This window comes from Pseudorca crassidens, chromosome X (assembly GCF_039906515.1).
Source record: "Pseudorca crassidens isolate mPseCra1 chromosome X, mPseCra1.hap1, whole genome shotgun sequence".
In the NCBI taxonomy this organism is placed as follows: domain Eukaryota; kingdom Metazoa; phylum Chordata; class Mammalia; order Artiodactyla; family Delphinidae; genus Pseudorca; species Pseudorca crassidens.
The window spans coordinates 15760057-15787049 of NC_090317.1; the positions used below are offsets into that span (position 1 = coordinate 15760057).

At 40.8% G+C, this 26993-nt stretch overlaps 1 protein-coding gene across 14 annotated transcripts in view; it reads left to right on the plus strand.

Annotated features, from left to right (window-relative positions):
- The window catches only part of ARHGEF6 (Rac/Cdc42 guanine nucleotide exchange factor 6), a 119114-nt gene that overhangs the window by 52117 nt on the left and 40004 nt on the right, over nt 1-26993 (plus strand). For 13 of the 14 annotated variants that reach the window (XM_067723840.1, XM_067723847.1, XM_067723841.1 and 10 more), the window contains 4 exons: nt 4205-4275; nt 20000-20094; nt 23307-23402; nt 24900-25022. In XM_067723840.1, coding sequence (XP_067579941.1) covers nt 4205-4275; nt 20000-20094; nt 23307-23402; nt 24900-25022 — 385 coding nt within the window. The remainder of the gene's footprint in view (nt 1-4204; nt 4276-19999; nt 20095-23306; nt 23403-24899; nt 25023-26993) is intronic. The other variant, XM_067723842.1, reaches the window with a different exon arrangement.

Below are 26993 nucleotides of genomic sequence, written 5' to 3' on the forward strand. Positions count from 1 at the left end.
GTTGTTTTTCCCTTGCTGCTTTTAATATGTTTTCTTTGTATTTAATTTTTGACAGTTTGATTAATATGTGTCTTGGCATATTTCTCCTTGGGTTTATGCTGTATGGGACTCTCTGTGCTTCCTGGACTTGATTAACTATTTCCTTTCCCATATTAGGGAAGTTTTCAACTACAATCTCTTCAAATATCTTCTCAGTCCCTTTCTTTTTCTCTTCTTCTTCTGGAACCCCTATAATTCGAATGTTGGTGCGTTTAATGTTGTCCCAGAGGTCTCTGAGACTGTCCTCAGTTCTTTTCATTCTTTTTTCTTTATTCTGCTCTGCAGTAGTTATTTCCACTATTTTATCTTCCAGGTCACTTATCCATTCTTCTGCCTCAGTTATTCTGCTATTGATCCCATGTAGAGTATTTTTTATTTCATTTATTGTGTTGTTCATCATTGTTTGTTTCAGCTTTAGTTCTTCTAGGTCCTTTTTAAATGTTTCTTGCATTTTGTCCATTCTATTTCCAAGATTTTGGATCATCTTTACTATCATTATTCTGAATTCTTTTTCAGGTAGACTGCCTATTTCCTCTTCATTTGTTAGGTCTGGTGGGTTTTTATCTTGCTCCTTCGTCTGTTGTGTGTTTTTCTGTCTTCTTATTTTGCTTATCTTACTGTGTTTGGGGTCTCGTTTTTGCAGGCTGCAGGCTTGCAGTTCCCGTTGTTTTTGGTGTCTGTCCCCAGTGGCTAAGTTTGGTTCAGTGGGTTGTGTAGGCTTCCTGGTGGAAGGGACTAGTGCCTGTGTTCTGGTGCATGAGGCTGAATCTTGTCTTTCTGGTGGGCAGGTTCACATCTGGTGGTGTGTTTTGGGGTGTCTGTGGACTTATTATGATTTTGGGCAGCCTCTCTGCTAATGGGTGCAGTTGTGTTCCTGTCTTGCTAGTTGTTTGGCATAGGATGTCCAGCACTGTAGCTTGCTGTTCATTGAGTGAAGCTGGGTGCTGGTGTTGAGATGGAGATCTCTGGGAGATTTTCACCATTTGATATTATGTAGAGCTGGGAGGTCTCTTGTGGACCAGTGTCCTGAAGTTGGCTCTCCCACCTCAGAGGCACAGCACTGACTCCTTGCTGCAGCACCAAGAGCCTTTCATCCACACGGCTCAGAATAAAAGGTAGAAAAAGTAGAAAGAAAGAATTAGTAGAAGTAGAAAGAAAGAAAGGAGGGAGGGAGGGAGGAAGGAAGGAAGGAGGGAAGGAGGAAAAAAGAAAGAAAGAAAGAAGATAAAGTAAAATAAAATAAAGTAAGATAAAATATAATAAAGTTATTAAAATAAAAACATAATTATTAAGAAAAAAGAACAAAAACAAAGAAACAAACAAACAAAAAAAAACGGACGGATAGAACCCTAGGACAACTGGTGGAAGCAAAGCTATACAGCATAAATCTTGCTCTCAAAGTCCACGTCCTCAATTTGGGATGATTCGTTTTGTATTGATGTATTCCACAGACATCAAGTTGATTGTGGAGCTTTAATCCGCTGCTTCTGCGGCTGCTGGGAGAGATTTCCCTTTCTCTTCTTTGTTCCCACACCTTCCGGGGCTCAGCTTTCGATTTGGCCCCGCCTGTGCGTGTAGGTCGCTGGAGGGCGTCTGTTTTTTGCTCAGACAGGATGGGGTTAAAGGAGCCGCTGATTCGGGGGCTCTGGCTCACTCAGGGCGGGGGGGAGGGAGGGGCACGGAGTGCGGGGCGGGCCTGCGGCGGCAGAGGCCGGCGTGACGTTGCACCAGCCTGAGGTGAGCCGTGCGTTCTCCCGGGTAAGTTGTCCCTGGATCCCGGGACCCTGGCAGTGGGGGGCTGCACAGGCTCCCGGAAGGGGGGTGTGGAGAGTGACCTGTGCTCGCACACAGGCTTCTTGGTGGCGGCAGCAGCAGCCTTAGCATCTCATGCCCGTCTCTGGGGTCCGCGCTTTTAGCCGTGGCTCGCGCCCGTCTCTCGAGCTCCTTTAAGCAGCACTCTTAATCCCCTCTGCTCGCGCACCAGGAAACAAAGAGGGAAGAAAAAGTCTCTTGCCTTTTCGGCAGGTCCAGACTTTTCCCCGGACTCCCTCCCGGCCAGCCGAGGCGCACTAACCCCTTCAGGCTGTGTTCACGCCGCCAACCCCAGTCCTTTCCCTGCGCTCCGACCGAAGCCCGAGCCTCAGCTTGCAGCCCCGCCCGCCCCGGCGGGTGAGCAGACAAGCCTCCCAGGCTGGTGAGTGCCGGTCGGCACCGATCCTCTGTGCGGGAATCTCTCCGCTTTGCCCTCCGCACCCTTGTGGCTGTGCTCTCCTCCAGGGCTCCGAAGCTTTCCCCCTCCGCCACCCGCAGTCTCCAACTGCGAAGGGGCTTCTAGTGTGTGGAAATCTTTCCACCTTCACAGCTCCCTCCCACTGGTGCAGGTGCCGTCCCTATTCTTTTGTCTCTGTTTTTTCTTTTTTCTTTTGCCCTACCCAGGTACGTGGGGAGTTTCTTGCCTTTTGGGAGGTCTGAGGTCTCTTCCAGCGTTCAGTAGGTGTTCTGTAGGAGTTGTTCCACGTGTAGATGTATTTCTGGTGTATCTGTGGGGAGGAAGGTGATCTCCGCGTCTTACTCTTCCGCCATCTTCCCGGAAGCCGGGCCTACTTTTCGTTGCGGTGCGTGGGCTTCTCATTGCGGTGGCTTCTCTTGTTGTGTAGCAGGGCTCTAGGCGCACGGGCTTCAGTAGTTGTGGCACGTGGGCTCAGCAGTTGTGACTCACGAGCTCTAGAGCACAGGCTCAGTAGTTGTGGCACACGGGCTTATTTGGTCTGCGGCATGTGGGATTTTCCCGGACCAGGGCTCGAACCCATGTCCCCTGCATTGGCAGGAGGATTCTTAACCAGTGCGCCACCAGGGAAGCCCCTAAATTTATTTCATTTAGAGTGTAAATATATGCCACAGAGTACTGTGGTGTTTGAGAGGGGCTAGCATAGGATATTCTGAAAACCAGTCAGGTCTGTTTAGGATTTTCAGTTCTAATAAAATTGTGGGTTATTGTACTAGATATAGTATTTATTATATAAACTATATTTCTTTAAATACTGTATGACAGAAGTGTGTGTTTACGTACTCATAGAACTCATCAGAAACCACATATAGAGATGTGGCACTAAAATTATTTGAATTATCTCATAAAATCTTAGGGGGTGTTAAAGCAGCTTAGTGTTTGGCTGTGAAACCAAGAAGTCTTGTATAGAGGCAGGGACATGCTGCATATTCTCCCAAATCTTCTTTCTTCTCTAGGCCCTTGGTACCTGAGTAATACCACTTTGCAAAATTCAGAGAGGGTATTAGGTGTAGTGAGAACCTATAACCTAAATGGCTTCTTTTTTTTGAATTTTATTTTATTTATTTTTTATATAGCAGGTTCTTATTAGTTATCTATTTTATACATATTAGTGTATGTATGGGTAAGATGAACTTTGTAAAAGAAAGGCATCTTTTTATAGCACAGTATAATGATATTAAAATGATACATAAAAGAAGAATTTTCTGCTAGTTTTCAGTGTATTCAAGATTCTGATTATTTTGGTTTTGGCACAATAGACAGCCCTAAGAAAGGATGGCTGCTATTATTCTTGTATAGTAAGTTGCAAGATACAAATATACATATTTGTTATACATATACAAGATACAAATATACATATTTGGTTAGCATTGGCTTTGCTTATCTGTTTTGAATAAGTTGAATGGAGAGGCAGACTGGAGTGAAGAAACAGCCCAAACTGGAACTGAAATTCTTGCCTTGACCCTGTCATTAAGAAAGTCTAGGGCTTCCCTGGTGACGCAGTGGTTGAGAGTCCGCCTGCCGATGCAGGGGACACGGGTTCGTGCCCCGGTCCGGGAAGATCCGACATGCCGCAGAGCAGCTGGGCCCGTGAGCCATGGCCGCTGAGCCTGCGCGTCTGGAGCCTGTGCTCCGCAACGGAAGAGGCCACAACAGTGAGAAGCCCGCGTACCGCAAAAAACAAACAAAAAACAAAAAAAAAACCTCTAGCTTGACCAGCTGTAGTTTAGTAAGATTATACTTTCACTTATTTGGGAATGTACATTTCCACTGAGCCTTCCACTTGACAATATTTATAGTATGTTAGTTGCCCTATGTTATAAACTGTTCATCTTACACCTGTATAATATTAACATAATTTAAATGTCTTTTTCACAGAGAGACCTCTCTCCCCCAAGGCTGTGAAAGGATTTGAAACTACTCCACTTACCAAGAATTATTATACTGTGGTGAGTGTTCAGATGATGAACAAAAATTTTCTTGACTCTCTACATGGAGAACCCCTGATGTGTTGAGGCGACACCAGTGGAAGACTGGAGAAAGTTGCATTGCAAGGGTCTCCACTAATGACAGTGGAGCTCTTTTATTTGTAGGCTTGTTACAGATGTCTAGAAGTTTTACAACCACTGTACTGAGAAATTCAAGGGTAGCACAAAGGTTCAGAGCAAGGTCTACTAAACTGCAGCAAAAGAGAAATCAGCTAATATGTAGACATTATGGGGAAATTTAGCAGTTAGATCTAGCCTTACCAGATAGTTAGGAGGTGAATTCCCAAGTTCCTCTAATGCAATACGTTTTAAGTGATTGCATACTGTGATTTTATTTTAGAATCAATTAACCAGTTACGATAGCCTCTGAAATATTATCAACCTTGTTCTTGAGGAGAGCCCAAAGGGAAGACTGCCCTTTGGCACAGAGGGAGGAATGAGATGGCTCTGGCTTGAGCACAGATATGTCAAAATATATTAGCTATAAATAGGGCATGTGCAATACTCAAAATAAGTTCCCATTTGAAAAAGAAATCGTATCCTTTTCCTTAATCTACTCTCTGCTTTCCTCCATGTCTCCTTTCCAGACTTGGCCCAGTCAGCAATGAAAAGGTCAAGTCATCATGACCTCTAAGTCTCCCTGTCTAGCATCCCTGTCATCTTCCCCATCACAGCTGAAATACAGTTTCACTTTTCACCCAATGCTCTATGTGCATTTGTACTATGTGCTCCTTTCATGTGTCCATGGATAAACAGTTTTTATTTTTATTTTTAAATTTTATTTTATTTTTGGCCGCACCACACGGCTTGTGGGATCTTAGTTCCCCGACCAGGGATCGAACCCGTGCCCCCTGCAGTAGAAGTGTGGAGTCCTAATCACTGGACTGACAGGGAAGTCCCTAAACAGTTTTTAAATCTCTCTATACATTTGGTTTCAAAAAATGGAATTTCATTCTTCAGTGCATTTGCTCTGTAATGATGACATGAACAGTAGTTGGCATGAAGAATCAAGTAAGAGCTTCATAGGTAACCTGGACAATAATCATAGGAGATAATTTTGTCACTGTTCTTCCTCTTACATTTCCGAGGTTAAAACGTTACCCAACAGAGCTAGGCTCCCTTCTCTCTTCATCCCTGATCACTTTTTCTTTTTAAACTGGCAGTATTTTGATGCCTTTTTTTCCTACACCTATATAGCTATATATCATTACATAGTTGCAATCATACTATATACACAATTTGTGTCCTGAGTTGTCACTTAACATTATATCATTTTCAATTATTTATTTACCTTCTATTTCCTTTTTTTCTTCCAGTTTTATTGACATATAATTGACATGCAGCACTGTGTAAGTTTAAGGTGTACAGCATACTGATGTGACTTACATACATCATGAAATGATGACCCCAATCAGTCATTGAATATCCATCATCTCATAGAGTTACAAAATTTAAAAAATAAAAAAAAATGTTTTCCTTGTGATGAGAACTCCTCAGGATTTACTCTCAACAACTGTCATGAAGAGCATACAACAGAGTCAATTGTATTTATCATGTTGTACATTACATCCCTAGTACTTATTTGTCTTAAAACTGCAAGTTTGTACCTTTTGACCACCTTCACATAATTCCCCCCTGCCTCTGGTTCTGACCACTTTTAGCTTCCAGGCGACCCCCAAGGATTTAATTTTTAACAGAAGGGCACAGTCAAATGGTAGGTGAAAGTGTTACCGTAGCTGCTTCTCCCTGCGGACCTGGAGCACACCATCGCTCTGCTTTCAGTCTCTCTCTGCCTCTGCTGAGTCTACCAATTTAAAATGCTGGGATTATCCAAGGCAGACTAACCTCTGTGATTCTTATGGGCGTTATGTAAACCCCATATATACTATATACCAACTCTGGACGTACTGTAGTTTCTCTTTTATTTTTTAATTAATTTTATTTTTGGCTGTGTTGAGTCTTTTTGCTGCCCGCGGGCTTTCTGTAGTCATGGCGAGCGGGGGCTACTCTTTGTTGCGGTGCATGGGCTTCTCACTGTGGTGGCTTCTCTTGTTGTGGAGCACGGGCTCTAGGGTGTGCGGGCTTCAGTAGTTGCAGCATGCGGGCTCAGTAGTTGTGCCTTGTGGGCTCTAGAGTGCAGGCTCAGTAGTTGTGGCACATGGGCTTAGTTGCTCCGTGGCATGTGGGATCTTCCTGGACCAGGGCTCGAACCCATGTGCCCTGCATTGGCAGGCGGATTCTCAACCACTGTGCCACCAGGGAAGCCCCTGTACTGTAGTTTCTATCACCCATCTCCTGTTGGAGTTCATGTACATTATTTCTGGTTCCTCGCAATTATAAACAATTCTGCAGTGAACATCCTGTGTGTGTAACTTTGGCAAAGTATATAAAGATCTGTGAGGTGAAAAAAAAAAAGATCTGTGAGGTGGATTCCTAGAAGTTAAATTGTTGAGCCAAAATATATATATATGTATTTAAATTTTGATAGATTTTGTCTCAAACCAAACTTAATAAAACAGAAGGTCTTGGAGAGCCCACGATGGCCTGGGAAGGAACTGTAGAGCTGTGGTGTAAATATTGCTGAATTATTGAGACCAGTTAGACATGTTGTTGTAACTAGATATGAATGTGAAGGGATTTGGGTTGATTGTTGGTGTTTTTTTCTAATTCACATTTTTGAGTATTTAGGCAAATTTTTAGCAGCAACTAATTCAAAATATGTTCTGAGTGTTCTGATTGCCCTCCCAATCTGTGTTGAATACCTTAGACAAACCAAAATAATTCTAGCTCACCCACAGTATTTGGAGACCTGGAAAATCAAGTTCACCCACATGTAAGACGTCCGCATCTGATCTTTTTTTCTTTGGTAAAAATGTAACAAATTTTATTTCCCATATGATCTTATATTAACTCTTATCCTCTCTAAGAGTCAGTAATTGTAGACATTATCTGTTGCTAGTACTATAAGGGCAGTAGTGACTAATTTTTACTTCATTTTTTTTAAAACAGGAAGTATTTCTTTTCTGACTACATAACATTATGTAAACAATGATTTTAAAAAAGTCAGACAGTTCAGGAAAAGTATAAAGAAGAAAATAAATATCACCTGTAATCCCACCACTCAGAGATGATCACTATTAACATCTTGGTGAATCTCATGACAATCTTTCTTTGAGGTAGATGTCTGTGTGTGTGCGTGTGCGCGTGTGTGCACACGTGTGCACATATATACATATATATTGCCTATGACGTGTGTGTGTGTGTGTGTGTGTGTGTGTATTTTAAACAGAAATTATGTATTCTTCATTATTTCTCCTTCATGGAGATTTTTCTATTCTCAGACCCTGACAATACTGTCGCTGACCAGACCTGTTCTTATGCTCTTGCATTCAGCGAGTCCTTGCTAGTCCAAATGCTTCCTTTATTTTGGTCATGTGTATTAGTCAGGGTTCTCCAGAGAGACAGAACCAACAGGATCCATATAAAGAGATTTACTGTAAGTAATTGGCTCCCGTGATTATGGAGGCTGAGAAGTCCCACGATCTGCCATGTGTAAGCTGAAGACCCAGGACAGATGGTGGTATAGTTCGGTACAAGTCCACAGGCCTGAGAACCAGGAGAGCTAATGGTGTAAATTCCAGTCCTTGGGTAGAGGACTGATGTCCCAGCTCAAGAAGTCAGGCAGAGTGAGCATATTCTCCCTTCCTCCACCTTTTTGTTCTATATGGGCCCTCAACAGATTGGATGATGCCTACACATATTGGGGAGGGCAATCTGCTTTACTCAGGCTACTGATTCAAAGGCTCATCTCATCTGGAAACACCCTCACAGACATGCCCAGAAATATTATTTAATCTGGGCACCTCGTGACCCAGACAAGTTGACACATAAAATTAACTGTCGTATCCTGTAAACTTGGGCAGGATAGAGACCTCTTGGAATTTGCAAGTCTGCAGACGTTCTCTCCCCTTTTTCAGGTTTCCAAGGGATTGTCTGCTGATTTCAGCCCCATTTAGGCCTCGATATGCTTCTGGTGGCACATCAGTTTTGAAATGTTTAGAAGTTCTCCGGTGTCATCACGAGTGGCATGGGGTACCCAACTCAGACCTGCATCTGCCATGAGGCTTTTTTTTTTTAAAGCTCAAAAAACCTTGGATTAAAAGGAAGTCATCAACGAAATACAAAATATTTAGCACTGAATGATGATGTAAACAGTACATGTCAAAAAGTAGTTTCCTTCCTTCCTGCCTTCTTCAGAGGGGCATGTTTAATGCATCTAACTGAGGCTTGGCCTCTCCTGGCCCGTTGTTTTGAATGAGAGTTTAGCTCATCCTTTAGGGACATGGCAGCCTAGAGGCTTTTGCTGCTCCTGACCTTGCTTCCTTCATTGTCCTCAGAATTCACTGCCATTTGTTAAACTTCTCTTACTACTGAGGAAAAGCATATCATTTTCTCTGAATTATTTTTCTAATAATCTTCTCATTGGCTCTCTTTGCCTATTGTAAGTTGATGTTACATGCCAGGAGGGATTAAAAAATTAATAATAAGCACAACAATAGAAAATGGTAACTATGAGAGGTGATGGATGTGTTAATTAGCTTGATTGTAGTGATCATTTCACAGTGTATACATATATCAAAATATCAAGTTGTATACCTTGAATATATACAATTTTTATTTGTCAATTAGACCTCAATAAAACTAAAAAAAAGAAAAGAAAAGAAAGAGGAATCTATGTAGCTTAGTTGTCAGGCTTAATTTGCATGCAGTGCTTAGGTCTTGGCACCCATGGTCTCACTGGGAAGACAGGACAGACATGATGGTATAAGCCACGTGGCAGACAGTGATGTCAAGTTATAAACTGTCCTAAAATGAGTTGCTCCAAATGTGGTTGGGGGATCTTTTGCATTTGAAAGCCCCCAGGGAGACTGTTAAAACTGCAGATATCTGGTCTCCACATCTGGCTTGTTACATCAGAATCTCTGGCAATAGGTCCCAGGAAACAGCATTTTTAACACCCCCTCAGCCCCCTTCTCTCCATCCCCCCCGAGGTGAGCTGATACTCACTAAACTAAAATTTGAGAACCAATAAAGGGAAAGGTTGAATGGGAGAGAGGATTGATGCCATGTCAGGACTTAGATAAGCAGAGAAGAGCTGGAAGGGAAATCAGGCAGGGGGAACCCTGTGAGCACATTCATCCAGGCAAGAATGTGCGTGCCTGCAGTCCGTCCCTGCAGGTCACAGAATGGACTGCGTTCTCTTCTATCCCCATCAAAATGCCTCTCGGAGGGTGAAATTCTTATTTATTGCAACTGGTGCAGCCCAATGTAAGAATGCAGTCCCTCGTGCTGCCACAAATAGGCCAGACTCACAATAATCCTAATATAGGCACACCTCAAAGGTATTGCCAGTTCAGTTCCAGACCATCACAATAAAGCGAGTTACATGAGTTGTTTGTTTTCCCAGTGCATATAAAAGTTATGTTTACACTTTACTGTAGTCTGTTAAGTGTGCAATGGCATTGTCTTAAAAAACAATGGACACACCTTATTTAAAAAAATTTTATTGCTAAAAAATGCTCGCCAACATCTGAGCCTTCAGCGAGTTGTAATCTTTTTGCAATAGTCACATCAAAGATCACTGGTCACATAACAAATATAATAATAATGAAAAGGTTTGGGGTATTGCGAGAATTACCAAAAGTGACACAGAGACATGAAGTGAGCAAATGCTGTTGGAAAAACGGCGCCAATAGACTTGCTTGATGCAGGGTTGCCACAAACCTTCCATTTGTGGAAAACCCACAATATCCGTGAAGCGCAATAAAGCAAAACGCAATAAAACGAGGTCTGCCTGTACTGAACTCTGGGGATGAGCATCTAGCTGCAGAGTGAGAGGTGACATTTCCCTACATCCAAATAGGAAAATATAATCAGTAAGGGCTAGTATTATTTATTTTTTCTAACTTTCTTCTCCTTTATTGTAACGTGTGGCAGATGTCTTACCAGAACCTCCGTGCGGTCGGAAAGGTGGGAAGAAATCTGAAACCCGTTCAATCACATCAGAATCCCAGGAAGCCTCCTGTAGTTCTTGCTTCTGCCACCCATCTTCTGTTTACCCCCCTTTTCTCTCTCACTCATCTATTTACCCACTTGCTCCCACCCTGAATTTTCTCTGCGTTTCTAGTGCTTATCTGCCCTTCTAAAAGAAACTTTATTTTTTAGAGCAGTTCTAGGTTCACAGCAAAATTGATCCAAAGGTTGGAGATGTCCTGTATACCACCTACCCACACACATGCACAGGCTCCCCCAGGATCAGCATCTCCCACCAGCGTGAGACATTTGTGACAATTGATGAACCTACATTGACCCATCATTAGCACCAAAGTCCAGAGTTTACATTACCATTCACTCTTGGTGTTGGACATTCTATGGGTTTGGATAAATGTATAATGACACGTATCCACCATTACAGTGTTGTTCAGAGTAATTTCACTGCCCTAAAAAACCTCTGTGCACCCTCCCTTTTTTAAAACCACCAGCCTAAACTACCTTACACATCTATCCAGTTATTCCTTCTCTATATCCCCTATTCTTTTTTACCTACCCATTTCCTGCCTAACTCATCCATATCTTCCATCTGAGGTCAGGGAGGTGACAAGAGTTTTCAGAGTCCATCTCTGTTTTGCAGAATCTGTCCATAACAGGGCAAGAGTGCTGCTTGTTTTGTGAAAACCAAGGACCTGGAGGGGTGAAATTGATCACTGCACTTGAATGTAAACCGGCGAGCTCTTCTGCCATATACGTCAAATATGACATAAATACCGTAGTGTATTACCTTTACCCATCTCCTAGGAGTTTACCAGCATGAACCCATTTTTGCAGGCATCATACTTATCTCAGAATTCCTATAATATGATGGTTTTGCTTAGATTAAGGTTTCCTGGGGCCATTATAATCTTCCTTTATCATGGGGTGTATCTCTGTTTCCAGCTTTTGTTTATGCATTTTAGCCTCTTAAAATAATTTCTTCAGACTTATATGACTTGTTCCCTTATGGAAAACAGAGTTATAAAAATGAACTCAGTCTAAAGCCTTTCCAGGAAATGGAGGAAATATATTTTACTGGAAAATCAATAGCCCAGGACGGAGGTACAAAAGGCCTCCACCTCTTTTTTCTATGGCTTCTCACCATCTGTTTTATTCTGAATTTAGTCAGAGGTTAATTGAGCAAAAGGATACTCTGTTGTCCTTGTGAAGATGGAGTCAGAGAGGCAAAGGCAATGTCTGGACACAGTCCATTTTAGTATTTGAGTGGATTTCATCTCGATCAGATTGTACTGCTCTGAAGTTGGTTGGCCTGCCAAACTGTTTGCGTTCTGACTCACCACTGAGGCCTTCTGTTTGGGAACACATAGCCTTCTCTGTCTGCTTCCCTTTTTATCCTTTTACAGTAGATGCCCTGTGGCCTGAAAAATAAAGAACCAGTCTCCGCAGTTCATCAGTTGGTCTTCTGAGATTGAGGAAAGCAATAAAAAGCCAAGTGAATTTGGGAGAGAATCCCAGGCATCCACCCTGATGAGCATTTCTACTAATCAAACCACAGCAAGGGCAATGCAATTTAGTACCTCATCATTCAAACAAATTTTGCATTATTTAATGAAGGACTCATTAATCACCTGTGTCAATTTAGCTTGTAAAGTCAGCATTTAGCCACCCTCAAGACTTGCAACAATATGAGTTTAGTGTATGTTTCCATTCAGCTCTCCAGAACTTACTCAAAGGCAGCAGGGAGTGTCTGCCTTCCTACCTCCGTTTGTCCCATATGAGTGGTTCCAGCACAGATGGAACCCTTAGAAAGTGTGCTGCTTCGCCTAGCAATTAAATCCCCTGGAGCAGGACAGTTCGCACCTTTCTTGCAACATCTTAGTGCTTTCTCTTAAAGGAACTACCTGTGATAGCATTTTAAAGGAAGTTAAAATAATAAAACTGTTTCAATGGGGGGAGGAATGTTGAATTATAGCAACCATGGAATTAAAGCAGTGATGTTTAATTGTCTTAAAAATCACATTTTGTGATATAAATAATGTCCGTGAATTTTCTAATTTAAAAATTCCCTCAGGCAATGACTGTTTTGTTTTGTTTTTCTTTTTTTTCAATGGACATTATACTTTGGGTAGTGTGACAGTTACAGACAACAGTGCTTGAAAGCAAGGTTGAGGATGTGAGATGGCTCATTACCAGACATGGTCTCTTTAGAAAAATGTGAACAAAGGAGATGATGAGATGACTTCATTCTCTCCTGAATATAAGTGGGAAGCCAGGCCACCATCCTCTTTTTCCTCCAATACAAATACTGTAGACAAATGTTGCTAAAACGGTAGTCTGCCTATGAGTTTTACCTCTTAATAAAATGTGGTACTGTTGAATTCTAGTGCAGCTCTCTCCATTTTTAAGAATAAAAAAATGAATCCTAGTGCTGAGCATGAGTATAAATGATTATTTAACACATTGCAATGAACAGCAGCCCAGCTGGGCAGAGACTGCTAACAATGGACACATTTGAGTTTGGAAGGACACTACTGGATGAGGACTTGGAGTCAGAGAAAAAACAGAAAAGTTTCTATTAACAGATGAGAAATTTGTGCTTTGACTTTAAAATAACAACTATAATGACACATAATTCACACAGCACAAAAATCGCCACTTTAAAGTGTACAATTCACTGATTTTTAGTAAATTAACAGAGTTGTGTGATGATCACCACCATCTTACTTTCCAGCATTTTCATCACCTCAGTAAGAAACCCTGTACCCGTTTGTAGTCACTCCCTCCAGCCCTTGACAACCACTAATCGACTTTCCATCTCTATGGGTCTTCCCTATCCTGGATGTTTCATATAAATTGAATCATACAATATCTGTTCTTTTGTGTTTGACTTCTTTTTTAGCATAGTATTGTCAAGGTTCATCCATGTTGTAGAATGTATCAGTACTTCATTTTTTTTTCTTAAAGAAGGAAAGTATTTTTTTAATTAATTAATTTATTTGCCTGTGTCGGGTTTTAGTTGTGGCATACGGGATCTTCGTTGTGGTATGCAGGCTCGTAGTTGCAGTGCGCGGGCTCTTTAGTTGTGGTGTGCAGGCTCTAGAGTGCACAGGCTTAGCTGCCCCGCAGCATGTGGGATCTTAGTTTCCCGACCAGGGATCGAGCCTGTGTCCCCTGCATTGGAAGGCGGATTCTTAACCACTGGACCACCAGGGAAGTCCCTTCATTGCTTTTAATGACGGATTAAATCTTCCATATTATGGATATATACCAGGTTTTGTTTATGGACCTTTGGATTATTTCCACTTTTTGGTTATTATTTATAATGCTGCTGTGAAAATTGATGTGCAAATTTTTGCACAGACATATGTTTTCATTTCTCTAGGAGTGGAATTACTGGGTCATATAATAACTCTATGTCTAACTTTTTGAGGAACTGCCAAACTTTTCCACAGCAGTTACAATTTTTGATCTTCCCACCAGCAATGTATGAGGGTCCCAGTTTCTCCACACCCTCACCAACACTTGTTCTTTCTATTTTTTTCTTTTTATTATAGCCACCCTAATGAGTGTGAAGTAGTATTGTGGTTTTGATTAGCATTTCCCTAGTGGTTAACTATGTTGAGTATCTTTTTATGTGCTTATTGGCCATTTGTATATCTTCTTTGGAGAAATGTCTATTTAAATCCTTGGCCAACTTTTAACTGATTATTGTTGAGTTGTAAGAGTCCTTTATATATTCTGAATAGTAGAACCTTTTCAAATATATGATTTGTAGATATTTTCCCCATTCTGTGGGTTGTCTTTTTACTTTCTTGATAATGTCCTGTGATACATAAAAGTTTTCAATTTTCATGAATTTCAGTTTATCTGTTTTTTCTCTTGTTGCTTGTGCTTTTGGTGTCATCCAAGAATCCATTGCTGAATTCAAGATCAGGAAGATTTCCTCCTCTGTTTTCTTCTAAGAGTTTTGTAGTTTTAACTCTTGAATCCATTTTGAGTTAATTTTTGTATATGGTGTGAAGTAGGAGTAATTCTTTCTTTGTATGTAGTTATTCAGTGGTCCCAGCACCACTTTTTTTTTCTTTAAAGAGGGATTGCACAATCAAAGGGTACATGTGTTTTTTGTTTTTGTTTTTTGGTTGTTTTTATTTATTTAATTTATTTTTGGCTACGTTGGGTCTTTGTTGCTGTGCACGGGCCTTCTTTAGTTGCGGAGAGTGCAGGCTACTCTTCTTTGCGGTGCCTGGGCTTCTCGTTGCGGTGGCTTCTCTTGTTGCGGAGCACGGGCTCTAGGCGCGTGGGCTTCAGTAGTTGTGGCACACGGGTTCAGTAGTTGTGGCTCACAAGCTCTAGAGCACAGGCTCAGTAGTTGTGGCGCATGGGCTTAGTTGCTCTGCAGCATGTGAGATCTTCCTGGACCAGGGATTGAACCTGTGTCCCCTGCATTGGCAGGTGGATTCCCAACCACTGCACCACCAGGGAAGTCCCAGCACCACTTTTTATATACCTTTTTTTAAACTTTTTATTTTGTGTTGGAGTATAGTTGATTAACAATGTTGTGTTAGTTTCAAGTGTACAGCAAAGTGATTCAATTATACATATACATGTATCTATTCTTTATCAAATTCTTTTCCCATTTAGCCAGAACCATTTTTTGAAAAGACTACTCTTTCCTTATTGGAAGTTCACAGCACTCTTGTCAAAAATAAGTTCACCATGAGTTCATTTCTGGACTCTCAATTCTATTCCATTGGTCTATATATCTATTTTATACCAGTACTAAACTGTCTTGTTACTGAAGCTTTTTAGTAAGTTTTGAAATTGAGAAGTATACACTCTAACTTTGTACACTATTCTTTGCCAGGATTTTAAGTGTTTGTGAAGGATTGATGTGAATTCTTTAAATTTTTGGTAGAATTAATCAATAAAGCAATCTCATCCTGGGCTTTAACTTATGGGAAGTTGTTTTGAATATTAATTCAATCTCTTTACTTGTTATAGAGATATTCAGATTTTCTACCTCTTTGTGAGTCAGTTTTGGTAGCTTGTGTAGTTTTAGAATTTTTTTTTTTACTTTTTTAGTGATTGCCCTAGAGTTTGCAATATACATTTAGAACTAGTCCAAGTCCACTTTCAAATAACACTGTATTGCTTCACAGGTACAAGTGCAAGTACTTTACAATAACAAAGTGTTCCTAATCCCTCCTTCCTATCCCTTGTATCATTGCTGTCATTCATTTCACTTATACATAAGCACACATAAGCATTTTATATATATATATATATAATCTAATACATTGTTTCTATTATTATTTTGAACAAACTGTTATCTGTTTGATCAATTAAGAAGAAAAATAAAAGTTTTTTATTGAGGTATAGTTGATTTACAGAAAAATAAGTTTTTATTTGATCTTCACTTATTCCTTCTTTCATGCTTTCTTTCTTTATGTAGATCTGTTTCTAACCTATAACATCTTCTTTCTCTCTGATCTTTATTTTTTATTTTATTTTTTTAACATCTTTATTGGAGTGTAATTGCTTTACATTGTTCTGTTAGTTTCTGCTGTATAACAAAGTGAATCAGCTATACGTATACTTATATCCCCATATCCCCTCCCTCTTGCATCTGCCTCCCACCCTCCCTATCCCACCCGAACTTAATTTTTTTTATTTTTAAAAATTTTAAATATTTATTTATTTGGCTGCGCTGCGTCTTAGTTGCAGCAGGCGGGATCTTCGTTGTGGCATGCGAACTCTTAGTTGCAGCATGTGGGATCTAGTTCCCTGACCAGGGATTGAACCTGGGCCCCCTGCATTGGGAGCACAGAGTCTTAGCCACTGGACCACCAGGGAAGTCCCTCTCTGAACTTTAAAAAAAAAAAAAACCCACTTTTTGCAAAGCAGGTCTGCTGGCCAGAAAATTCCCTCAATTTTTGTTTGTCCTAGAAAGTCTATTTTTGCTTGACTTTTGAAGGAAAATTTCACAAGGTACAGAATTCCAGGTTGGTGGGGTTTTTTTTCCCCAACACTTTAAATATTTTACACCACTCTACTCTTGCTTGTATGCTTTCTGACAAGTCACGTATAGTTCTTATCTTAACTTCTCTATAGGTAAAGTATTTTTATCCTCTGGCTTTTTTTCAAGATTTTTTTTCTTTATCTTTGATTTTTCTGGAGTTTGAATATGGTGTGCTTAGGGGACATTTTGCAGGGGGGGCATTTATCTTGCTGGGTTTTCTCTGAGCTTCCTGGATCTGTGGCTTGGTGTCTGACATTAATTTGGGGAAATTCTTAGTCATTGTCGTTTCAAATATTTCTTCTGTACCTTTCTCTCTTTATTCTCCTTCTGGTATTCTCATCACACATAGGTTACACCTTTAGATGTTGTCCCACAGTTCTTAGATATTTTGTTCCATTTTTCAGGGTTTTTTTCTGTTTGCTTTTCAGTTTTGAAAGTTTCTATTGGCACATCCTCAAGCCCAGAGCTTCTATCTTCAGTGGTCCAGTTTACTAACAAGCCCATCAAAGGCATTCTTCATTTCTATTAGAGTGTTTTTGATCTCTAGCATTTCATTTTTATTCCTTCTCAGTATTTATTCCTGCTTACAATACCCATCTGTTCTTGCATGTTGTCTACTTTTTCCATTCGAGCCCATAGCATATTAATCATTGTTATATTAAAATCCTGGTCTGATAATTCCAATATTCCTACCATATCTGATTGTGGTTCTAATGTTTGCTCTGTCTCTTCAAACTGTGTTTTTTTACCTTTTCATATGCCTTGTAATTTTTTGTTGGAAGCCAGATGTGATGTACTAGGTAAGAGGAACTGCAGTAAATAGGCCTTTAGTAATATGGTGGTAAGGTATGGGGTCAGGGGAAGTGTTCTCAAGTCCTATGATTAGGTCTCAGGCTTTTGGTGAGCTTATGTCCCTAGATTGTGAACTGCAGCAGTGTTTCTCAGTCTTTTTTCCCCTCCCTTAGATAGGACAGGAAGGCTGGAGGGAGCTGGAGTAGGGTATTTCTCTTCCCCTGGGTATATTAGGCTCTGATAAAACCCCAATAGGTTAGGGTTTGGTAAAATACTTTCTTGAGGGCAGACCTTGTTATGAAGAACAGAATGCTCTGGTAAATTTCAAAATGGCTACTTTTCCCTTCCCTCTCCTGAAGCACAAGGGAGATTTTCCTCCTATCTTCATTGTGATGACCTGGTACAGCTTCTGGAGGTAAACGTCACAGAAGTGTGGGTGTGCTCCTCTGTGACTGGACCCCCTAGAGTTTTGTTTTTTTTTTTTTTTTTTTGGTGGTATGCGGGCCTCTCACTGCTGTGGCCTCTCCCGTTGCGGAGCACACGCTCAGCGGCCATGGCTCACGGACCCAGCCGCTCCGCGGCATGTGGGATCTTCCCGGACCGGGGCACGAACCCGCGTCCCCTGCGTCAGCAGGCGGATTCTCAACCACTGCGCCACCAGGGAAGCCCCCCCCTAGAGTTTTTAACTCTCAGGTGTTTCTGCACTGAGCCCCCAGCAATTCATCAATTACAGTTCAGGTTTTCCTACCCTGATACCACTTCCCACGGAGGCTTCTGCTCATGGTCTTCTGGTCCAGCAAGTTATGATTCTCTATCTGCCTGTCTGTCTCTCCAATTTTAAGTGTACCATTTTTGCCTGTGACCTCAATTCCCTGACAGATGTAAGCAAAGTTTTTTTCTAGTTGTTCAACTGTTTACTTGCTTTTAGGATGGAGTGATGACTTCCAAATGCCTTAAATGCTGGACTGGAAACCAGAAGTCCTCTTTCTTCTTTTTGATGTAGGCATTTACAGCTATTTACAGTCTCTAAGAACTGCTTGAACTTCATCCCATAAGTTTTGATGTTGTGTTTTCTTTTTTATTCATCTCAAGATAGTTTCTAATTTCCTTTGTTGTGCTTCGACTTTCTATAGGGGTAACATTTCTGTTCCATTCCTGGATTAATTTCACAGAGCACTGGTACCTCCAGGCCCTTAAATTTACACTTACACCTTTAGAGAGTAGGCATTCCTCCCTGAGGAATAGAGAAACTGAAAGTAGACATGAGTGGCTGGGAGGAGGGGCTACAACTTAAGCCCTAGCTTTTGAAGCCACCCTGTGGCCTATGTCCTTGTCAACTAGGAGTGATATTGCCCTTCAGGTGACATCTGGCAATGTCTGGACACATTTTTGGTTGTCATAATGGGGTAGGGGGTGGCATGCAACTGACATCTGGTGGGTAGATGCTAGGGATGTTGTTAAACATTCTACAGTGCACAGGGCATCTGCTCACAACAAAGAGCTATCTGCTCTGAAATATCAATAGTGCTGCCATTGAGAAACCTTTTTTAACCCCTTAAATTGGAGGGACTGTTTCCCAGCTCACCCAGCACCTACCTGTACAGTGTCTCACACTTACCTCTTCACAATGGTCCCTGAGGTAGGTGAGATGTCATAATCTGAGATGAGCCTTAAAACTGAAGCAACCTGTCCGTTGGTAGCAGAGCCTGGATGACCACCTTCCAGTCCAGTTGTTTCCTAAAAAACCCACAGCTACCTGGACCTCCAGTTGCTTTGTCCACTCCACCTGTCAATAGCAGATCATCATGCACTGTCTTGTGAGTATATGTCTGGCATATTGGTAGGCTAAGGGGCTTCTCCTGGCTAAGAATGCTTCACATTGTCTTGTGAGCCCGTGTTTAATGGCTCCCTCTGAAGACAGAGTAGAAACTCCCTAAGGACAGGCATGGCCTTTGGCACTAAGGAGGCACTCAGTAAATTTGTGTTGAATGGATTAGGAGATATGAGAGAAAATACACCAAAATATTAACTTGGTGATCTCTAGGAGCCTAGAATGAAGGTTATAGCTGCCTCCAGAAGAGGCTGGGAAATGAGGTGTGACCCCGGGTTGGTGGGGGCAGAGAAGTTACGGACCTGTACATTGGTTGTTTTGCCGACAGGATTTTCATTTGACTACATTAATAATACTGGTAAGCATCATTTTCCTTGTTAAATTCCTCACATTTCAGCTTCTTTTTCTCTTTGCAATGTTCATACTAGCACTTTTTACCTTTATTAAAAAGCCAGCTTTAACTGCTTAAAAATTCAGTGTCCTCAGATTTTGTCACCTAAAGATTTTCTCAAGAACATAATATAAAAAAATCTTTTTTGATGTTTGACATCAGTTATCATGAAATTATCCTGACACTGAATCTCTATGTCTTGAGGTAGCTGGTCTCAATTTCCTCATCCATAAAATGGGAATGATGATCCTTTGTTAGCTGAGACCTTTGCTGAGGATAAAATGATTTAAAGCACATGAAAGCATTCTGAGTAGTACTGTGTAAATGGCAAGGCCCCTCCAATTATGGGTAATTCTGAAAAAATGTGTTCGTATGAGTTATGCAGTATAACCAGTTGTCATGCAATTATTAGAGTAGTTTACTAGATTAGTAGTTTACTCTAGTAAACTAGAGTAGTTTACAGATTTTGTGCTCCTTACTTACAGTGTAGCTGAATAAATAGGACTTTTTTTTCCTGATAATTTGGTTAAAAGATCTAAAGCTCCATTTTACCTTGGACTTTTCTGACAGTTACAATACCTTGACCTTTGTTTCTCCATAGGTGTTACAGAATATCTTGGACACTGAAAAAGAGTATGCTAAAGAACTTCAGTCTCTTCTTGTTACTTACTTAAGACCCCTGCAGTCCAATAACAAGTAAGATTTATATTTTAAACCTCTCGCTAAGCAAAGCAAGATAATGTCAGTAGATGGAGTCATTACTCTTATGTCACTGAATAATTGATTTTGCCCTTTAGAAGAATTTCCACAGATCACAGGTTGCCAAGAACATGGTCAGGACAACAGAAATTATGCAAGATGTAGCTTTTGGAGAGCTTGGCTTTCTTTCTCTTCTGGCTGTGGAGGGAATGAGCCGATCTGCCTTTCTGTCTGTCACCATTTTTATCTTGTACGTTTTAGAAGTGATACATCTAGTTTTACCTTCCAGAAAAAGGACTTGCTGGTGTTTTTATGCAGAAAGCACAGACAGTGGAAATTCTTGCGCTCGCTCTGACCTTGGCTTGCCACGGCAGAAACTCTTTCCCATGCTCCCAGAATGGAAAAAGCGTGGCATTTTGTGAATCTTCCTAAGAGCAATTCAAGCCAGTATTTCACCCAGGCAAAAGTGAATGAGAAAGAGGTGTTAAAAATATTCAAACCTTATCCTGGTCTTAGAAATCTGAAGGCCTGAATTGAAAACTTACTTTTCACAAAAGAAAAATATTGACCGTTCATTTTTTAGTGCTTGTAGGCCTGGCATATGTAACAAATAATAGCTAACTGCATTTATGTGTGTTTTTTATTTTAATGGATTAAACTTTACTGGAGATTATGATCTATAAGTCAAATGGTAAATTTAGCAGTTGATACATAGAATGGAGGACAGAAACCTCTTCTTGTACCTCAGTTTAAGAGTTTATTTTTGCCAAACAATTGCCTAAACTGTTGGCTTCAGGCTTAAATAAGTTTAATGTATTTCACTATTTTCTCCCTTTTCCTAAATAATGCTTGCTTAGGCATAATGTCCTGTTAAATTTCCTACTCGGTTATTTTCATGGCACTATGGGAATCTTACTTCAGTATGAAAGGATTTTGTATTCCTGTGTTTTGTCAGAGTTTAAATGATCAACAACAAAGTGGCTTTTGTTATTATTATGTGAAACATGAAGTGCTCTGTGAATCATAGCCCTTAGAGCTGAATGGAACCTCAGTGAATCATTGGGTCTAGTGCCCTGGAAGAAATGACTATCCTCATTGAATAAATAAAAAAAAAAACAAAGTCCAGAGAGGCTCACTGTCCTGCCCATCACACAGTCAGTCAGTGGCCAGACTCAACCCACTGCAACTCCTGCCACCGAGTAAAATGTGGTTCCGTGTTCTAGAGGTGACAGGCAGAGGAGGAGAGGGGAACTGAAGTGGTAACCCTGGCAGCAAAGATGGTAAGATTTCAAATGGAGGAGTGACTGATTAGCAATCAAGAAATAGTCAAAGGAAAAGAAAAGAGCCACGGCAGAGGAGATGAGAGACCCGAGTCAGAACTGCACTGTTCCCAAGGAAATTCAAAATGCAGTTCTAGTCACTTCCCATTGGTTCTGCCTTGTAGACCCCAAAGTGATTTGAGCAAAGGGGACTGTTTATTGTTTGATCCTGGAAGGTCCAGATAAGCTCCCAGTCAGGTTCTTGCTGCTATGGGGGAACAGCAGCCAGGGAAGCTGGCTAAAGGGTTTCACTTTTGATACCCATGAGAGGGGTTTTCCAGCTTGTGGTTCAGGAGGGCATCAGAGCAGAGGAACTGGGTGCTTTTTATACTCTAGGGGTTACTGGTAACGTCTTTTTGGGTCTTCCTTTTCTTTGTCAGCAAAAATTACTCTCCTGGAAACCCTCCCCTTGTATTATTAAGGAGAAAGAACATGTGGCAGACACTGGCCTTTTAAGTAAATCTTCAGAAAAGTTTTCTCTCAACAAGTGGTTAGGGGCTTCCCTGGTGGCGCAGTGGTTGAGAGTCCGCCTGCCGATGCAGGGGACACGGGTTCGTGCCCCGGTCCGGGAAGATCCCACAGGCCGCGGAGCGGCTGGGCCCGTGAGCCATGGCCGCTGAGCCTGCGCGTCCGGAGCCTGTGCTCCGCAGCGGGAGAGGTCGCAAGAGTGAGAGGTCCGCGTACCGCAAAAAAAAAAAAAAGTGGTTAGGAGCATGGACTCTGGAGCTAGAATGTTTGGGTTCAAATTCTGGCTTCACCATTCACTGGATTTGGGACTTTGGCTGATTTGCTTTAACCTCTCTGTGCCTGGATTTCCCTATGTGTAAAACAGAGACAGCAATAGTACCTACCTCATAAAGTTGTTGTAAGGTTAAGACGAGTTGTTATTTGTAAAATGATTACCTCAGTGTTAAGCGCTGTATTAGTGCTGGCTCTTGTTTTTATCACCTATTATTTGGTAGGGGAAGAAAGGATGAGAAAATTCTTAGTACAGAGGCACTGGATTAAAATGGTTCAGTTTGTGTTTGACTCCATTCCATTCCAAAGGCAAACAAACACATCAGTACTATTTTCTTCCCTCCTATTTCCGCTCAAGATTTCCTTTAGTTGATTTATGAATAGCACATGTAATGTCTTTCAATGAACTTTCCCAGCTCCTCTAGAGGAGAGTATTCAAAAGTTTTTACACTTATTCCCAGCTCTGATGTATTCTACCCATTTAGATACTTAGATGTTTTTTTGAGATGTATTTGACATATAACATTATATTAATTTCAGGTGTACAGTGTAATGATTCTATATTTGTATATATTGTGAAATGATCACCACAATAAATCTAGTTAACATTCATCATCACACACAGTTACAAAAATTTTTTTCTTGTGATGAGAACTTTTAAGATCTCCTCTCTCAGCGACTCTTTCCACTATGCAGTACAGTATTATTAACTATGGTCACTACGCTGTACATTACATCCCTATGACTTACTTATTTTATAACTAGAAGCTTGAACCTTTTGACCCCCATTCCACCCCCCTCCCCCCCCTTTGGCGACCACCAATCTGTTCTCTGTAGATGCTTAGATGTTAAGCACTTGTTATTCATTTACTCCTTGCTTTGTAAAATACCTAAATGTCCCTTACAAACACTCATTTTCTTTAGGATCATTATTCTTGTTATGGAAAAGGGAAATCAAGGAAAGAAGCTTTAGAAAGTTGCTTGAGATCACAGAGTTGGTGTCAATTAAAAACCTAAAGTTAAAATATAGGGATTGCTTCCCTGCTCCCATTTGCCAGTTACTGGCAAACTATCAGCTAACTAGACTAGAGATAGATAACTAGAGTCATCCCCAAGTTCTCTTCACTGAAACTACATATATATTTTTTTCAGTCTGAGTACTGTGGAATTTACATCTTTATTGGGAAACTTCGAGGAAGTATGCACGTTTCAACAGACGCTCTGCCAAGCCTTGGAAGAATGTTCAAAGTAAGTGTCGCACGTCGCCACCAGGATAGCTGGCCACATTGAGTTTTTTGGTGTGTTTTGTTTTCTTTTAACTGTTGTCTTAGATAGGGGCACTTGATATTTATGCAGTTATTATGCATTTATACATTTATTCCAACTTTGATAAATTGCCCCAGTACAGAGAAAATCTACTAGGTGGTGGTACTCACAGAGTCAACCCACTAGTTGCTTATCAGGACTCTACATCTGGTCCGTTATTTTTCACTTTATTTAAAAATCATATTGACAAATAAGGTCTAAATCGACCATGGATGATGCCTTTGTCATCGATTAGATATTTTTCTTTTGTACATTGCAGATTACTTTTCTAAGTAATTTTTTTTTTTTTTTGCGGTACGCTGGCCTCTCACTGTTGCGGCCTCTCCCGTTGCGGAGCACAGGCTCCGGACGCGCAGGCTCAGCAGCCATGGCTCACGGGCTCAGCCGCTCCGTGGCATTTGGGCTCTTCCCAGACCGGGGAGCGAACCCACGTCCCCTGCATCGACAGGCAGACTGTCAACCACTGCGCCACCAAGGAAGCCCCAAGTAATATCTTTATGTGAACCACAACGCATCATTGATGGCTAGCTAGCTCGTTGAAGTGCAGAATGAACTGTGATGATCATCAGGCAATATGTTTCTGGAGCAAGATTCGTTTTCCAAGTAGTGGATCTCGGAGAATTGGTGACTTTCGTCGTCTATAGGGAATTTGGGGCAATTGCCTGTTTCTTGAGCTTAATGAGACACGGGTGGTTGTCCAGGGACGAAGCTGGTGAGAACCCCCTGTAAAGAGACCTGAGGAACCACTGCAAATGCAGTGGGAGCCATATTATTGGTATGGAAAGATGGTGACTAAGTGAGAAGAGCATATTACTATTTAGATTTGTAATCTTTGCTTTTCATTTTATATGGAAACATGTAGAAGAGAGTCCAAGGAATATGCCAACATTGTTATAATAGATATCTCTGAATGGTGGAATTCCGAGTAATTTTTTTTCTTTCTTGTGTGTTTTTGATTTTTCTGCAAACTAAAATGGATGCCATGTAATTCTAAACATCTGGATGTCACCTCGCCTAGCAACACCAGGCCACCAAGACTACATAATACTCCTTTGTGATGTGCCATTTTTGGATTCAGTTAGTTTTGTCTGTACTTGAACTTCATGCAAATTAGTCAAGAGTATATTTCGTGTGCCCGGCTAAATTTGAATATTATAATTTGAATAAGTATCTTAAAAAACCCTAGTAATTCCAAATAAGTATCTGACCCTATATATTGGAACTATGTTTGGTGGCTAGAGTTTAAAACAGTGGCCAAGAACTCGCATTTCATAGATAAAATGGTTATAATATAGAAGTTTCTTTTTAACTTTGGCAAAAGAATTCATCAGGTTTGCGTGTTGCCAGGTTTAATTGGAATCATCTTCCTTTATCCCGTTTCCTATTTTACATTCTGTGTTTCACCTGTTTTGCTTACAGGTTTCCAGAAAACCAACACAAAGTAGGTGGCTGTCTACTGAACCTCATGCCTCATTTTAAATCTATGTATCTGGCTTACTGTGCAAATCATCCTTCAGCTGTAAATGTACTCACCCAGCACAGGTAAATCATTAACATTTCCCCCAAAAAGCTGCTTTGCAATGATATCCTTTCCCAGGACTACCTCATTTGGAAATCCAAGATCTCCCACTGAACTCTTGATTATCCCCATTCATCATACCAGAAATTGATTCATTGTTATATGGATTTATTGTCCATTCATGCAACAAATAATTTATTGAGCACCTACTATGTGCAAGGTCCTATAGTAGTTGATGGGGATACAGTAGTGAACAAGGAAGAGAAGGTCCCTTCCCTCATGGAGCATAGACTCTTGAGAGAAATAGACATGAAATTAAATGTTGTAAACATGTTGTATTAGAAAAGGGTAATTAAAAGGAAGCTGTGAGACTTTGAACATGGTATCAAAGTGTGGAGTGAACGAAGGGTCAGGGAAGGCTTTCTTGAAGTAAAATTCTATTCAGAGCCAATGGTTTAGCCTTCCCCATCCCAGTGAATGTTTTATCCAAGTTGCTGCAGAGCTAAGCTGCCTAGGTTCATCTCTTTTTCACTCTCCCTTTGTCTGGTAGAGGAAGTCTCAAGTAGTAATATGGCTAAAAGGCAGGTGTCAGCAGGGAAAGGTGGAAGGAAACTAACCCTGTGAACTGGGTGTCAGGTACTCTAAGCAAAGGTCTCTGATGACAATTATACATGAATATAAATCGTTTCAGATTCATGGAGAACAGCAGCACAGTATCTCCTTTAAGAGTCCTTACAAGGGACCCAGATAAGCTCACATCTCTCCTACCCTTCCTTACACTCTGACGACTCACCCTTGACACATTCACTGATACATTCATCTGGGCCAGAATTCTGTAGGATAGGCTTGAAGACACAGTTTGGACTTTGAAGCTATGTGCTAGGAATCCAGGTGGGACAATAGGAAGACCAACACACAGAGTCTCTTATGACTGAACTCGGAGACTAGATTCAGAACCGACATGATTCTGGAGGCTGCTTAAGACTGAAAAGATTATTCTTCTCTTAATTTGACTTGTACTCCCAGACCCAGGCTGGAACAGTGGGTGACAACAACCTCAGAAGTGATGGAAACTTTGGCTTTGTCCTGGTTCATTAGGAGCTTGATTGACTTTATAGAGCTGTTATGTAAGGGCATTTTGAAGGTAGAATTCAGTGGGTCCTACTTGAAGGTGAATTTTACTTCCCGGATGAAAGTTGTGAACTCTTGTGGCATAGCAAATATGGAAGTTGGAGTTTAAAGAAAGAGAAGCCATGACTCTGGATTATTTAGGCAAGTGGCTCAACTGCTTAGAGCTAAAAATAACACTGACAATGTGCCAGGCACATGATGTAAAAGCCTACGAGGGAGTTACTATTATTACCATCATCTCTGCTTTACAGATGAGACATTAGAAGGTTAAGTAATCTGCCCAAGTACTCATAGCTGTTAAGTGGTTGAGCCAGAATTAGAATCCAGGTCTGTCAGACTTCTAAAAAAAATGTTTTTATTAACACATGTATTTCACCTACAAAGTGAATAATCTAAATGCAAACTTAAAGAATTATCATAAAATGAGCACCCATGTACCCACCACCCAGCTTAAGAAATAAAATTTTACCGTTTCTTTTTTAATATAGTAACTTTATTGAGATATAATTCACATACCATACAATTCACCCATTTAAAGTGTACAGTTAAATGATTTTTAGTATATTCAGAGTTGTGCAACCATCACCACAATCAATTTTAGAAGATTTTCATCATTCTCCAAACAAACCTATACTCATTAGCTGTCACTCCCCATTGCCAGCCCAAGGCAACCACTAAAATACTTTATGTCACTATGGATTTGCTTATTCTGAACATTTCATTTAAGTGGAATCACACAACATATGGCCTTTTGTGTCTGCCTTCTTTCACTCAGCATAATGTTTTCAAGGTTCATCCATGTTGTTGCACTTAACAGTACATTGTTTTTTTAAATTGCCGTACATACAATGAAAAATATTTCA